At 45.2% G+C, this 15,271-nt stretch overlaps 1 protein-coding gene across 28 annotated transcripts in view; it reads left to right on the plus strand.

The window, feature by feature from the left end:
* Positions 1-15,271, plus strand: part of STK38L (serine/threonine kinase 38 like) — a 179,419-nt gene that overhangs the window by 145,042 nt on the left and 19,106 nt on the right. For 15 of the 28 annotated variants that reach the window (XM_089304736.1, XM_089304739.1, XM_089304737.1 and 12 more), the window contains 3 exons: positions 3,456-3,507; positions 12,627-12,749; positions 13,259-13,342. In XM_089304736.1, coding sequence (XP_089160862.1) covers positions 3,456-3,507; positions 12,627-12,749; positions 13,259-13,342 — 259 coding nt within the window. Of the gene's footprint in view, positions 1-3,455; positions 3,549-12,626; positions 12,750-13,258; positions 13,343-15,271 lie in introns of all 28 variants that reach the window. The other 13 variants (XM_089304730.1, XM_089304735.1, XM_089304731.1 and 10 more) reach the window with 2 other exon arrangements.

Genomic DNA, 15,271 nt, shown 5'->3' on the forward strand with positions numbered 1-15,271 from the left:
ACATCATACTTTTCATTTAGAGGGGTGCTTTGTGAATCACCAACTGTAAGCCAAAAACATTTACAGTGTTGTATGGATGACAGGAAGAACAGAACAATTAAAAGCAGTGGATGACAAGTTATTTTGTCTTCAGAAAGCTTGTAACGTAATAAGGGAGATAGTGCATATAAAGAAGGATGAGTATCTCCAAGAGAAGATTGCTTTTGACTGAGGCAGCTGGGAAGGTTCGTGAGTGGTAGTGGCATCCACACAGGCTTAAAGGAGGAATATTTTTGTACACGCATAAGAGGAAGAAAAAGATAAAAGAGAGGAAGGATATTAGAAATAGAAGAAATTATTTTACCATCCTGGGAGCTTTGCGTGCTTTGTTAACATAGTGAAGACCTTTAAATTTTGAGAATTAAGTGATTGCAACTGTGTCTCTGGAAGAGAACTTCAAATGCAGTACAGGGGATGTGGCCAGATTAGAAACAGGAAAGGCTGGCGATGTGATCCAGGCAAATGGAAAGGAGGCTTGAGCTAGGATTGTGTGAAAACAATAGAGAAGAATTGATGAAATGTGGCAACAGGCCAAATATAAAATGTGTGTGAGAGAAGTAGTTTGGGCCCTGAAATTTCATGCCTAGGCAAAGTGGTGTAGTTTAGTGAAATAGGACTAGAAAAGAAGATTGAGATTTTGAGTTTAATTTTGGACAACATTTACTGTAGATTAGACACGGGTGAGGAGAGAATCGGTGAACTAGAAAATGAAATTTGAATAATTAATCAGAAGTCAACCTAGAGTGCAGGTATATGAAAGAGTGGTAAAACATGGAGAATAGTGAGTGAGCTAATGAATCTCTAACTAAGGTTCCTAAAGGAGGACAGGAATGAGAGTGGAGCAGAGGCAGCACCAGCTAAGAGTTCCCCACCAGCAGAGTCAATTTAGGTAGAGGGAAACATGTGAAACAGAAATGTAAGTGGTGAAAAGGTGGGTAAATCTCAAAAAAAGGAAAAATACAGTGTCATATGCATGCTAAACAAATAGGTCTAAAATATTCTCCAGCAGTAGGATACAAGTCAGCCGAGAAGTGATTAGAATTAAAATGGTCTTTAAAATCTTTGCAGAAAGGTAGTAGAGATTGATTAACTTCAGACTTTGACAAATTAAGTGTTCATGTTCTGATTTCTAGGATAACAATAGTTTGCTAGCTTTTAAACTAGTAGAAGGGGGAAATTAGTTGAAAAAAAAAAGTTCAGAAGAAGGCAAGAGGGAAAAAAATTGGAATTCCAAAATATGAGAAACCGAAATACCCAATAGAAAGCACAAAATAAATTAGAAATAAATTTATCTGTAGTTACATTGAGTATAAATGTAATTAAGTCTCTGGAAGTGATCAGATCATCATGGGGAAACCAAAGATTACGTCTTTTTCAGAAGGTAGGCACTGCATATTCATCAGAATTTTAAAGGTTGTCTTTTTCTGCTGAATGGTTACAATAATTGTTTTGCCATTTGTTCCCAAAGGAAAATAAGAATGAAAGTATCTGATGTTATTAATGAACATCATCTTAGTTTGGTGCTGTGGGAGTCAAATTAAACAACTTGAATTTTCTAAGAGTTCTAAGTTTATCTAGTTGGATAAACGCATAAACCCAACAAAATATGGGTCAGGGCCAAATGTGAGAGAGCACTGTAGGAGGAGTGAGGGGCCAGCTCTATGGCACAGTAGGTTAATCCTCTGCCTGTGGCATCGGCATCCCATATGGGCACCAGTTCTAGTCCCTGCTGCCCCTCTTCCAATCCAGCTCTCTGCTATGCCCTAGGAAAGCAGTGGAGGATGACCCAAGTGCTTGGGCCCCTGCACCTGCAAGGAAGACCGGGAAGAACACCTGGCTCCTGGCTTCGAATCGGTGCAGCTCTGGCTGTTGTGGCCACCTGGGGAGTGAACCAATGGAAGACCTTTCTCTCTGTCTCTCCCTTTCACTCTCTGTAACTCTACCTCTCAAATAAATAAATAAAATCTTTAAAAAAAAAAAAAAAAGGAAAAGGTACAAGAGAAGTCGTGGATCTTCCCATTTAGATATGGTGGAAACAGAGAAAGGTTACTGGATCTCTCTCAGAATGAGTGGTGATTTCAAGTGTTAACGTTTGCAAGGGTTGCAGAAAGGGGTTGGTGGAGATTTGACAGCAGAGTACAGTTGAGGGTGTTTGGCCTAGTGTTTTGGATACCCAAGTCCCATTTCAGAGTGCCTGGGATTAATCCTGGCTCCATCTCCTCTAACTTCAGCTTCTTGCTCATGCAGACCTTGGGAGACACTGATGATGGCTCAAGTAGTTGGGTCCTTGTCATCCACATTAGAGATCTGGGTTATGTTCCTGGCTACAGGCTTTGATCAGCCCAGTCCTGGCCATTGTGGGCCTTTGGGACAATAAACCAAAAGTGATTCACTGTGTGCCCCTCAAAAAAGAAAACAAAAATTTTGGTGCAAAACGTTTTTTTGGAAAACCCATGCATTTTTCATAATACATGCTTTCCATGAATGGTTTGAAGACCCCTCATATATTAATAGGCCCAGAACAGTGGTCCTTATACTCTTTGGATTCTCTCTGCAGAGACAACTGGAAATCATTCAGCATGTAGCTTTGAGGTGCCCGGGGTGCATGATGGCAGACACAGAACTTGATATGAGGAACTTATTCCATTTTAAGTGCTGAGGCCTGGAGTAAACCGAAGATAAACATCAGTGTGTGATGTGCTGAGGAAGCACGTGGGTGGAGAATGTGTTGTTGGGTGATCTTCATCATGGTTCAGGAAAGAGCTTATCTTTGGGCATATTGTCATGAATGGCAAATACCAGAAAGTGTGTGTGAGGGTTTCAGTCTTGATCCCTTACACCCATTTGAGTTAATCCTGAAAAACTGATCTCATTCTGACACACTACAAAACTAGTTAGAAAGATCTTCCATCTGTGGTTTCACCCCCCAAATGGCCACAAACTGGCAGTTCTGGGTCACGCTGGAGCCAGGAGCCAAGATCTCAATCCTAATTTCACACTTGGGTGGTAGGGACCCAGGTATGTGGAACATCTTTTGTTACCCTCCCAGGCACATTAGCAGAAACTGGATTAGAAACAGAGGAGCAAGGACTCAAACCAGCACTCCCATATGGGATGCCCATCCCATATACCACAACACTGGTCCTAGAATATCAATCACGGTTGTTAAGAATTCATTTAGGCGTGAGAGTGAAGCAAACCTTTATAGTAAGTTACTCATTTGGCCAGTATAAGAAAACTAAACCTACTTTTTCACTTTGAGAAAGAAAATTAGTCTTTGTTTATTTTGATCCAACTGGAAACTTTTTTTTTAGCATTGAAAACTGAAGTAGTTTGTTTGAATAAACGATATATGTTTTTAAATAAGTACAGTTAAGAACATATTTAAATTTTTATTTTTTTTTTCTTTTGAAAAGGCAGAAGAAATTAGAAGTGGCCATGGAAGAAGAAGGACTAGCAGATGAAGAGGTAAAGCAGTAACCTGTCCTTGCTGTACCAGAGTAACCCTAGTGAGTTTTTCATTTCTTAGTATCGGATGCTCTCAGAGCACATGTTTGCTCGGCCCAGTGGCAGGTCCTGGACCCGCGGGCTCCAGGTGTGTGGGGCAGGACAGTCAGGCTTCCGGAGGAATCAGTCATCTGCTAATTCTTTCACATTTCTTTCCTCATTTTTTTTTAAAGATTTATTTATTTTCTTGAAAGAGTTATAGAGAGGCAGAGGCAGAGAGAGAGAGGGGTAGGTCTTCCGTCTGCTGGTTCACTCCCTGAATGGCTGCAATGGCTGGAGCTAGGCCAATCCAAAGCCAGGAGCCAGGAGCTCCTTCTGGGTCTCCCATGTTAGGTTCAAGGGCCCAAGGACTTGGGTCATCTTCCACTGCTTTCCTAGGCCATAGCAGAGAGCTGGATGGGAAGTGAAGCAGCTGGGACTAGAACTGGGGCTCATATGGGATGCCAGCAATGCAGGCAGCAGCTTTACCTGCTACACCACAGCGCCGACCCCCCTCTCACATTTTTCAAAAGCCATCTCCTTCTCTAACCCATTGCTACACCCTAATTTCAGCCACTGCATATTTCATCTGAAGAATACCTGCTCCCAAGTGGCCTCTCTCCTTCCCACCCCTAGTTTTTCTGTGCACTGCGGCCCAGGTGGATTTGATCACGTCACTCCTCCACTTAGTACCCCTCACGGTGCTGTCAGGACAAGGGTGAACTCCTTACCTGCCGGGCTGCGAGACCGTCTGCCAGTCGGCCTCTGCCTGTCTCTCTCCAGCCTCTCGTTTCTGTCACCGGGCCCTCCACGCCAACCAATAATGAATGACGCTTGTTTCTCCTCTGTTGCCTGTGGACCTTTGCAAGTGTGACTTCCGCTGCTTGGAGCTCGTCTTTTTCCTACCCAACACCCAGTGTTCCCTGTGCGAGGCGTCCGTTCCGCTGGGAGGTCTTCACTAACGTCTCGGCGTGTGGCGTCGGCGTTCTGTCATGACTGTTGCCGCTTCTGTGCTGGCTTTCCAACACCATCTCCCCGGACACGAGAAGCTTCATACCATCTTGTTCAGCTCAGCCTCCAGCGCGGGGACCGACACTGAGGTGGAGCGGGTGGAGACTCATCTGCGGTGCCGTTGTCCCGTATGGGTGCTGGTTCATAGCACGGCTGCTCCACTTCCGATCCAGCTCCCTGCTAGTGCCTGGGAAAGCAGCGGAGCATGGCCCAAGTGTTGGACACCTGCATCCACACGGGAGACCTGGATGGAACTCCCGACTCCTGGCTTCGGCCATGCCCAGCCCTGGCTGTTGCAGCCTTTTGGGGAGTGGATGGAAGATCTTTCTTCGTCTCTCCCTCTTTCTCTGACTTTCAAAATAAACAGAAAATCTCCAGAGCTGGCATAGAGTACACATTGGTGAATAAATGAACAGTGTCACCCTCAAGGAGTTTACATCTTAGAAGAGATTGTGGGTGTGCATGTGTGTGTGCATGTGCCTGAATGTGCAAAGATGTGTGCTTGTGTTGGAATGCAAACTTTGAAAATAAAGGTTTTTTCCCCTTTAATTCGGGGTGGGGGGGAGCATGTCACAAAAGGTTGCTTAGAAGAGGTAACAGTTGATTTGAATCTTTTTTTTTTAAGGTTAATTATTTAAAACTCAGAGTTACACAGAGAGGGGGAGACAGAGAGAGAGATGGATCTTCCATCTGCCGATTCACTCCCCAGGTGGCTGCAACAGCCAGTGCTGGGCCAGGCTGAAGCCAGGAGCCAGGAGCTTCTTGCAGGTCTCCCACTTGGATGGCAGGGTCTCAGGCACTTGGAACAGCCTCTTCTGCCTTTCCCAGGCCACGAGCAGGAAGTTGGGTTGGAAGTAGAGCAGCCAGGACTCAATGGTGCCCATATGGGATGCCGGAGTTGCAGGCGACAACTGTAGCTGCTGTGCCACAATGCCGGCACCGTGAATCTTGAAGAATGTGTCAAATTGATATTATAGATAAGAGGTATATTTTTTTTTTCTTTTTTAAAATATTTATTTATTTATTTATTTATTTTTTAATCTTTTATTTAATGAATATAAATTTCCAAAGTACGACTCATGTGTTACAATGGCTTCCCCCCCATACCGTCCCTCCCACCCACAACCCTCCCCTTTCCCACTCCCTCTCCCCTTCCATTCACATCAAGATTCATTTTCGATTATCTTAATATACAGAAGATCAGCTTAGTATACCTTAAGTAAGTATTTCAACAGTTTGCTCCCACACAGAAACATAAAGTAAAAAATAATAGATGATTTTTTTTAAATGATGATGAAATCAGATCAGACCTATTGTCATGTTTAATCCCAGTGAGAGTCAAGTTGGGAATTGATAATTTCTTTCTTTCTTTTTTTTTTTTTTTTACAGAAGATCAGTTTAGTGTACATTAAGTAAAGATTTCAGTCGTTTGCACCCCCATAGAAACACAAAGTGAAATATACTGTTTGAGTACTCGTTATAGCATTAAGCCTCAGTGTACAGCACGTTAAGGACAGAGATCCTACATGAGGAGTAAGTGCACAGTGACTCCTGTTGTTGACTTTACCAATTGACACTCCTGTTTATGGCATCAGTAATCTCCCTATGCACCAGTTATGAGTTTCCAAGGCTATGGAAGCCCTCTGAGTTCTCCGACTCTTATCTTGTTTAGACACGGTCATAGTCAAAGTGGAGGTTCTCTCCTCCCTTCAGAGAAAGGCACCTCCCTCTTTGAAGACCTGTTCTTTCCACTGGGATCTCACTCACAGAGATCTTTTTGCCAGAGTGTCTTGGCTTTCCATGCCTGAAATACTCTCATGGGCTTTTCAGCCAGATCCGAGTGCCTTTAGGGCTGATTCTGAGGCCAGAGTGCTATTTAGGACATCCGCCATTCTATGAGTCTGCTGAGTATCTCACTTCCCATGTTGGATCACTCTCCCCTTTATTTATTCTATCGGTTGGTGTTAGCAGATACTAGACTTGTTTATGTGCTCCCTTTGACTCTTAGTCCTTTCATTATGATCAATTGTGAACTGAAATTGATCACTTGCAGTAGTGAGATGGCATTGGCACATGCCACCTTGATGGGATTGAATTGGAATCCCCTGGTATGTTTCCAACTCTACCAATTGGGGCAAGTCAGCCCGAGCATGCCCCAAATTATACATCTCTTCCCTCTCTTATTCCCACTCAGATAAGAGGTATATATTATGGAAGGTACAATGAAGAAAGTTGCAAGGTAGGTTGATAACACACAATGGAAATCTAGGCTTGGAATAGTTAGCTAAGATATACTGTATTTTCTAAGCAGTAAGGAATCGCAACATAGATTGATTAATGGTTTTCAGTGATCAGAAAAAGAGTTTCCAAATTTAGTTTTTAAAAAAGAGATCTATTTATTTATTTACTTGAAAAGCAGAGTTAGATCTTCCATCCTCTGGTTCACTCCCCAAATGGCTGCAACGTCAGGGCTGGGCCAGGCCAAAGCCACGAGCCTGGAACTCCATCCAGGTCTCCCACATGGGAGGAGGGACCCACGCGCTCCATGCATCTTCTGCTGCTCTACCAACTGCTTGAGCAGGGAGCTGGATCAGAGTGGAGCAGCCGGGACTCTATCCGGCACTCACATGAGATGCTGATGCCACAGGTCGCAGCTGAACCCGCTGTGCCATGATGCCAGCCCCAGGGTTTCCGTACCTAAAGTATACATTGCCAAGTGATGATTTAAAATTGAATTGTTTTGGCCGGCGCCGCGGCTCACTAGGCTAATCCTCCGCCTAGCGGCGCCAGCACGCCGGGTTCTAGTCCCCGTCGGGGCGCCAGATTCTGTCCCGGTTGCCCCTCTTCCAGGCCAGCTCTCTGCTGTGGCCCGGGAATGCAGTGGAGGGTGGCCCAAGTGCTTGGGCCCTGCACCCCATGGGAGACCAGGAGAAGCACCTGGCTCCTGCCATCGGATCAGCGCGGTGTGCTGGCCATAGCGCACCAGCCACGGCGGCCATTGGAGGGTGAACCAACGGCAAAGGAAGACCTTTCTCTGTCTCTCTCTCTCACTGTCTACTCTGCCTGTCAAAAAAAAAAAAAAATTGAAATCTGATCTTTGCTGCACCTGTACCTGTATCTTTATAGTTGCAATATTTACATCAAACAGCAAAATATTTTGTAATTTATACCAAAGGTGATTATTTTGATAATCAGTTGATTTAATCTGGAAAATGTTTTTACATTTAAGATTATTCATCATTCACATAAAATTACTGTAAGAAATATTTTGAAAACTGGTTTGAATTTTATTATTTAAATTTTACTGAGAGGGGCCAGCACTGTGGCGCAGTAGGTTAACGCCCTGGCTTGCAGCACTGGCATCCAATATGGATGCTGGTTCTAGTACCAGCTACTCCTCTTCCGATCCAGCTCTCTGCTATGGCTGGGATAGCGGTGGAGGTGGCCCAAGTCTTTGGGCTCCTGTACCCATGTGGGAGACCCAGATAGGGCTCCTGCTCCTGGCTTCAGATCGTCACAGCTCCGGTGGTTGTGGCCATCTGGGGAGTGAACCAGCGGATGAAGACCTCTCTCTCTGTCTCTCCCTCTCTCTGTAAATCTGTCTTTCAAATAAAAAAAAAATTATTGAGAAAGGTAATGGTGTAAATCTGTCTTCCAGTCTATAGAGAAAAATTAAGACACCTTCATTCTTCATTAGTACTCTGTTTCTTATGATTAAGAACTATAGAATGGTAGTTGTTTTTATGTGTGTTGTGCATGGTTTTAGGGACTTAGAGATCTGCATGCGAAGTCTCGGGAGAGATTACAGACACAGATGCCCAAGAGCCAGGCAGGGCACATCAGCAGGAGCACACAGCTGCCACATTTCAGGACGGCTTTCCAGGTTAGGCCCTTGCGCTCCAGACACACCTGCGTGGCAAATTCAGTTCATAAGAAAGCAGTGGGTTCTCTTTTTCCTCTTTATAAAACATTGGCTCCTCACGGTGTATCTCTTGGTAGAGACGTAGTATTTTCCACTCCAGCACAATTCAACATGTCACCTGGTGACTGGCAAACGATAAAGTGTTTTAAAAACAGCCTCAGTCCACATCACATTTGTAAGTTGCCATCTTCCCGTTTGCAACCTCTGGTCTGCACCAGCAGGTGGCGCTCTTTTGCTTCGTTCTGCTAGATGACTAGGAGAGAACGTGAGACGCTGCTGCTCCTATAAACATCGTCCGCCCTAACTTTCTGTGCAGCTTCAGAAGTACCCATTTGTAAGGGAATGCAGGAAGGAAGAAAACAACATCTAGTTTCACGAAAACCCGGCAAGTGTCAGTGTGCAGCTGGGCAGGTGGCCCGCAGCCCCGGGAGCAGTGCAGGAAGAAGGCGGGGCAGGTGCACGAGGACGACAGCTTTCCAGCAGAAGCGAAAAGAGGAGGCCCCCGGCACACAGGGAGCGCTCCCTGTGCTCGGGAGGTGTTGGCCTCGGCCGCACTGAGCCTCCTCAGACCTGGATTGCCTGCTGCCTGCCGTGAGCTTGATGACGCGTGGTCTTGGGAGCCTGGTTTGCAGGAAAGAGAATCCCGTGAAACACGGAATACGGTTTACTCGAGAACAGCCGAAGCAGGCACGTTCAGGCTGCGCGCAGAGCCGTGGACGGTGGAGCCCCTCCGGACCGATCGTCCTGGGTGAGGGCGGGTGTGGCCTCGGGAGAGCGCTCTTCCTCCTGTAGACTCGGAGGGCGGCTTCATCCCACAGGTTGTAAGCGGACACGTCAGCGGGTTTTCGCTGTTCCCCCCATGTACTTGCTTCAGCTCCCTCTAAACTCTAACACTGATTTTAAGATTGAGGTCCTTTAATAGTTTTTTTTTTTTAGGTAACATAGCCATGTTAAAGGTGATTCTTGTTTTTGTGAAATTTTGTGTTCCGTTTACTGTGACTTCTCCCCCCTCCCTTAAAAAAAGATGCATTTATATATCTATTGTTCTGAAAGACTGAGTGATGCGGAGAGAGAGAGAGACAGCTCCCGCCTGCTAGGTCGGCAGCGCAGAGGAGCCGGACTCCAGCCAGGCTCAGCCACACCACAGCTCCACCCCGGTTCAGCCTTTCTGCTATGATTGGCTGTGCCCAAACTTTGCTTACTTGTGGTGTTACACAGCCTATCAGGTGTTTAGTGAACATTTCTTGTCTCCGGCTGCCTGTTTCCTGTGCCTGTGGATTTTTAAACACAATTGATGAAACTAATGAGATTATCTTTTCCATTCAGATTAGACAAGTTTCTGTAACTACCCCCAACTGTACTCAGCTTTATAGGCCATAAAGGAGAGATTCAGAATATCTTTCTAAACTCTTGTATTTGTTCATTTATGTAATTAGAAAAAATTAAATTTTCTTTACTACATGGGCATGATACTGTAGTGCCACCGAGTGGCCTTAAAAAGGAACTACAGTTTTAAAATTGAAAACAAGCTACTTTTACAAGTAATTCTATTTCCTAAAATTCTTCATAAGATAATTTTGAGCTCCTACTGTGTACAAAAGGTATTTGGCATTGCATTAATATCAAAAGAAGCCATGAATAGTCTTCATTGATCCTGTAGGATCTGTGGTTGTTTTTGTCATTAAGTGTAATTTTAAGCTGTTGTTAAAAAGAGAAAAACTGGAGGACAAAGTTACTGTGTGTAGGTTAAGCTGCTGCCTGCAACACCGGCATCCCAGGTGGGCACCAGTTTGTGTCCCAGCTGCCTGCTGTGGCCTGGGAAAGCAGCAGAAGATGGCCCAAGTGCTTGGGCCCCTCAACCCATATGGGAAACCCAGAAGAAGCTCCTGGCTCTTGGCTTTGGCCTGGCCCAGCCATTTATTGTGGCCATTTAGAGAGTGAACCAGTGGATGAAAGATAGTGTCTGTTTGTCTCTCTCCATATCTCTCTCTCTCTTTTTATAATTCTAGCTTTTAAATAAATAAATATATCTTAAAAAGGGGGGGGATTTTAAACTGATATCTGAAAGGGAAAAATAACCCTAAATCTATGATTAGGGAAATTTATTTTTTAAACTAACTTATAGACACTGTATCTGGATAGCTTTTAGGTAAATAGAGAAATAACTGTCACATCATTTATTATAGTTAATTTTCTTTACTGCTGGCTCCTTACCAACAAATACCCTTGCATTATTGCCTACTTATATTTTCAGTAGTACTACTGTATTTTATAATGTATATGGGCTGTGAAAATGGATATTTGTCAGAAACTTTTAGGAAAATATTAGTTTGAGGGGCAGGTATTGTTGAACAGTGGGTTAAGCTGCTGCGTAGAAAGCTGGCATCCCCTGTCAGTGCTGGTTCCAGTCCCGGCTGCTCCATTTCTGATCCAGCTCCCTGCTAATGCACCTGGGAAAGCAACGGAAGCTGGCCTAACTCCTGAGGCCCCTGCCCCCACCTAGGAGATCCAGATGGATTTCCAGGCTCCTTGCCTCCGCCTTGCCCAGCCCTGGTTGCTGGAGCCATCTGGAGAGTCAGCCAGTGGATAAGATTTATCTCTCTCTCAATCTCTTTCTCCCTGTGTTGCTCTTTGTTTCAAATAAATAAAAATATTTTTAAGAAAAATTATTTAAGAGACAGAGTGCACTTTCATTCCCTGACTCACTCCCCAAATGCCTGGGGTAGCCAGAGCTGGGCTCTGCGTAAGTCAGGAACTGGGAACGCAGCCCAGGTTGGTGGGTAGCAGGGACTCAGTCACTTGGCCCAGCACTGCTGCCTCTCGGGTCTGCATTAGAAGGAAGCTAAAGTCGGGAGCAGAGCCGGGCGTGCACCCAGGCTCTCCTGTGTGGGACGGGGCTGTCCTAACCACTGGGCTCAGTTCCTGTGCTAGAAAGCTTTTTAATTTGTGACTTGCCTTTTATTAATAATGTAATTTCTATTGTTGATATGCCTGAGTGTATAATGGAAGATAAAATTTGAAGATATAATTTCTCAGTTTCATCCTCAATGATTTACAGTGTTAGAAGTATCAGGGTTCCATTGCATTGACAGAGTCTGTCATAGTTTACCTAACATTTTAAAAATGGACAGAGGTAGGAAGGGCCCTTGCAGTGGCTGTGCCTCGAGCTGCGTGTAAGGCCGTGTTTCCTGCCTGTTACAGGAGCCATGTCTGCTTGGCTCCTTCTCAGCTGAACCAGTGAAAGCTTAAAAAGGTCCAGCTAGAGATGAATAGGGCTTCGTTTCTCCCTGGTTTTTATTTCCTATTGTGTCACTTCTGTTAGGAACTAACTGTGAATTTTATTTGCTGAGGGGGGAAAATAAGGTTTAGAAGGATTAAATAAATGCCTGCTCCAAATGTAACCTTGAGTTTTTGTTACATTGCTTATTATTGCTAGTTATTTTTTGTGATCTTGGTAGAAGCAATTATGAAATTACTGGCTTGGATAGTTCAGACTTAGTAGAGTAAAAATGAACTTGAGAATCCTATTAGCCTTTCTTAAAGTTTAATTTTTATTTATGAATTAAGTTAGCATGTAGATGAAAAATACATCTTATATATGTGTATACATATATACATACAGGTGTGTGTGTGTGTATGACTACCTAAGATGAAATATTTAATAGAATAGATCCCAAAAGTAAGGATTTTATCAGTTTTTTCTATTACAAAAGTTTTCTTAGCCTGTGGCTCCTGAGTCTAACATACTGTTGATGCAGATTCTGGGAGGCAGCATGATGGCTCCAGTCGTTGGGTTCCACTCGTGTGGGAGACCGGGTTGTTTCTGGGTTCAGCTTTGGCTTCTGTCAGCAGGGAGTGATGGGAGTGAGCTGGTAGTTTTCTCTCTCTCAAATATTGGAATAACATTTAACTATTAAATATTTAATAGCAAAGTAATTACAGATTAATAAAATTAGAAAATGTTGCTTTGAAAAGTTTTCTTTAGATTGTTTTATTTTTATTTAAAAAATGCTTGACTTTGGAAAATAAAATATAGCACTAATATATAACATTTAATAATAATACCTTGTCCCTACTTTATGTGCATCCTTTTTCTATACTATAAGCTTCTTTGAAACAACCTGATTACAAAATCATCCTTTTAAATTGTCCTCATTTTTTATCATAGAAAAAGTTACGCCGATCACAACATGCTCGCAAAGAGACAGAGTTCCTGCGGCTCAAGAGGACCCGGCTTGGCCTCGATGACTTCGAGTCTCTGAAAGTGATAGGAAGAGGAGCTTTCGGAGAGGTGTGTTTCTTCTTGGCCCCACTGCTGCTGGCAGTGTGTCTCAGGACGGCTGGAGCAGCTTCTGGGGTTGGCGTTTAGCCCAGTGGTTGAAGTGCTGGTCGAGACGCCCACGTCCCACACGGAGCTGCTGGGTGGAGTCCTGGCTCCGCTGCTGACGCCAGCCTCCTGCCAGTGCAGATCGGGGAGGAAGCAGGTGATGGCTCGTGTAACCGGGTCCCTACCACCCGCCTGGAAGACCTAGATTGAGTTCCAGGCCCCTGGCTGCACCTCCTGTGGGCATTTGGAGAGTGAACCAGCAGATGAGGGCTGGCTTACTCTGTCCTCCTGTGTCTGTCTGTCCCTTTGCCTCTCAAGTTAAAATACGTGCATTTATTTGCTTATATGCACTTTCCTATATGTAATCATTTATTTTATTTTATTTTTTTTAAATATGTATACATTGCTACTTTCCCCTTGACTTCAATGGTAGTGATTGTTTAACAGTGATAATCAGTTATTTTTTATTCCAGGTACGACTGGTCCAGAAGAAAGACACAGGCCACATCTACGCAATGAAGATACTGAGAAAGGCCGATATGCTTGAAAAAGAGCAGGTGTGGTCTCCTTAACACATGGCATGCAGCGGGACATCCACTGGCCAGGTGTTAGAGCAGGTGTTTAGATGGGGAGTTTTAAAAAGCAGTAACCTCCTATTATATGACCTGTTAATATTTTGATAGCTTGCTTTAGTGTTCCTCAGTTCTGTTATTTAAAATTTCTTCCAAATTTATAGCCTTTGTATTGGTCTGCTCAGGCTGCCGCATCAGAATCCCACAGGCTGGGTAGCTTAAGCAGCAGAAATGTACTTTCCCAAGTCCTAGAGGTGTGAGATGGCTGCCTCTGCCGTGTGCTCACGTGGGAAGTCCCTGGGGCCTCCTCTTGCGAGGACACGACCTCCAGCCCTGTGATCTCACCGACCCTTTACTTTCCTGGGGCCTCCTCTCCACACAGAGCCACACCGCGGGGCTGGGGCTTCACCATGTGAGCACTGGGGAGACACAGGTGTTCAGTCCATAATAAAAGACCCCCTTTTCTGAGTCCTGTGAAAATAAGGAACAGTTCTTAGCATACCTGGTCCCTGTCACCTGTCAAAGAAGCAAAACCGTTCTGAGAATTCGCCTATTCTTCACACCTACTCAAATCCATGACTACTTTTCCTGTATTCTTGGGCTCTTTCCCTGTTTCCTGTGGCTTCATGCCTGCACTTGAAAGCACCCCTTGTGTGTTTGCTGTGTTCCCCTGTAGTTCCCGTGTGGGAGGACACTGTAGTGTGTGCATGAGCACCTGCTCTAGTGGAGTACTAGGCTGTGGAGGGTGGCCTGCCTCTGCTCCTCATGCCTTGTCCTAGTCCCCACTGCAGCACATGGCACTGGTTGTTACTGGACTGTGACTGCAGGATTTTCACTGCACCCGTTAACTTTGTTACTTCAGTAATTCAGCAAGCATGCATTGGATGCCTGTGGTGTACCGAGTGTTGTAGGTGCTGGGATACAGCAGTTACCAAAACAAACCTGGTCCTGCTGTCATGTGATGGTAGAGAAAAGAGACAGCCATTTGCAGGTTGTCATGATTGATAAGCAGTGTGCAGAATGTTGTTTAGAAGGACAAGGTGATCTACATGAGCTGGGTTTAACAGGAAGAATTAGATCTGGGAGGAAATAATTAATGAGAATGTGGGTAATGAGGAAGAATGACATGGGGAGGTCTGGTAGAACAGAGGCCCGGGTGCCAAAGACAGAGCCCCAGGCAAGAACAATCTTGGCCTTCTCTGAGAGGAGAAAGAAACCTTCGGGGCTGGCAGGGTGGAGGGAGGAACGACCGGAGGGTAGCAGGAGAGGCAGGCGGGCCAGCACACGGGACCAAGAAAGAGCAGCTTCTCGTTATCGTAGAGGGGAAGAAAGAACGCAGTGTCGTGGAAGCCACGAGGAGAGGCCGGAGCAGGCAGTGGTCCGCTGCGGCCAGTGCTCCCAAGACAGACCACGAGGAGAGGCCGGAGCAGGCAGTGGTCCGCTGCGGCCAGTGCTCCCAAGACAGACCACGAGGAGAGGCCGGAGCAGGCAGTGGTCCGCTGCGGCCAGTGCTCCCAAGACAGACCACGAGGAGAGGCCAGAGCAGGCAGTGGTCCGCTGCAGCCAGTGCTCCCAAGACAGAGCAAGAAGGGCACTGTGCACCGATTTCCTGACATGGAGATGTTGAGTGACTTGCCAAGGGGCGCTGCGGTGGGTTGGAAGGCAGAAGTCTCGACGCAGTGGTAGAGGGCAGAGTGGAAGCCACAAATGGAGAAAGTGAGTAGAAGTGGAGAAAGAGTAGAGGCAGAGGAAGCAAGTATGGATAAATGCTTCGTGTGAAGCAGGACAAGGAGTCGACTGACACAGGGAAATTTAATCAAAAGGAGGTGGGTTTTGTTTTTTGGTTTTTGTTTTTTATTTTTCCCCCTTAAGACAAGAACTGACTCAGTGCTGATGGGAGGAATTTATTAGAAA

This window comes from Oryctolagus cuniculus, chromosome 9, assembly GCF_051225735.1.
Source record: "Oryctolagus cuniculus isolate XC-2025 breed Fujian yellow rabbit chromosome 9, ASM5122573v1, whole genome shotgun sequence".
Classification (NCBI taxonomy): Eukaryota; Metazoa; Chordata; class Mammalia; order Lagomorpha; family Leporidae; genus Oryctolagus; species Oryctolagus cuniculus.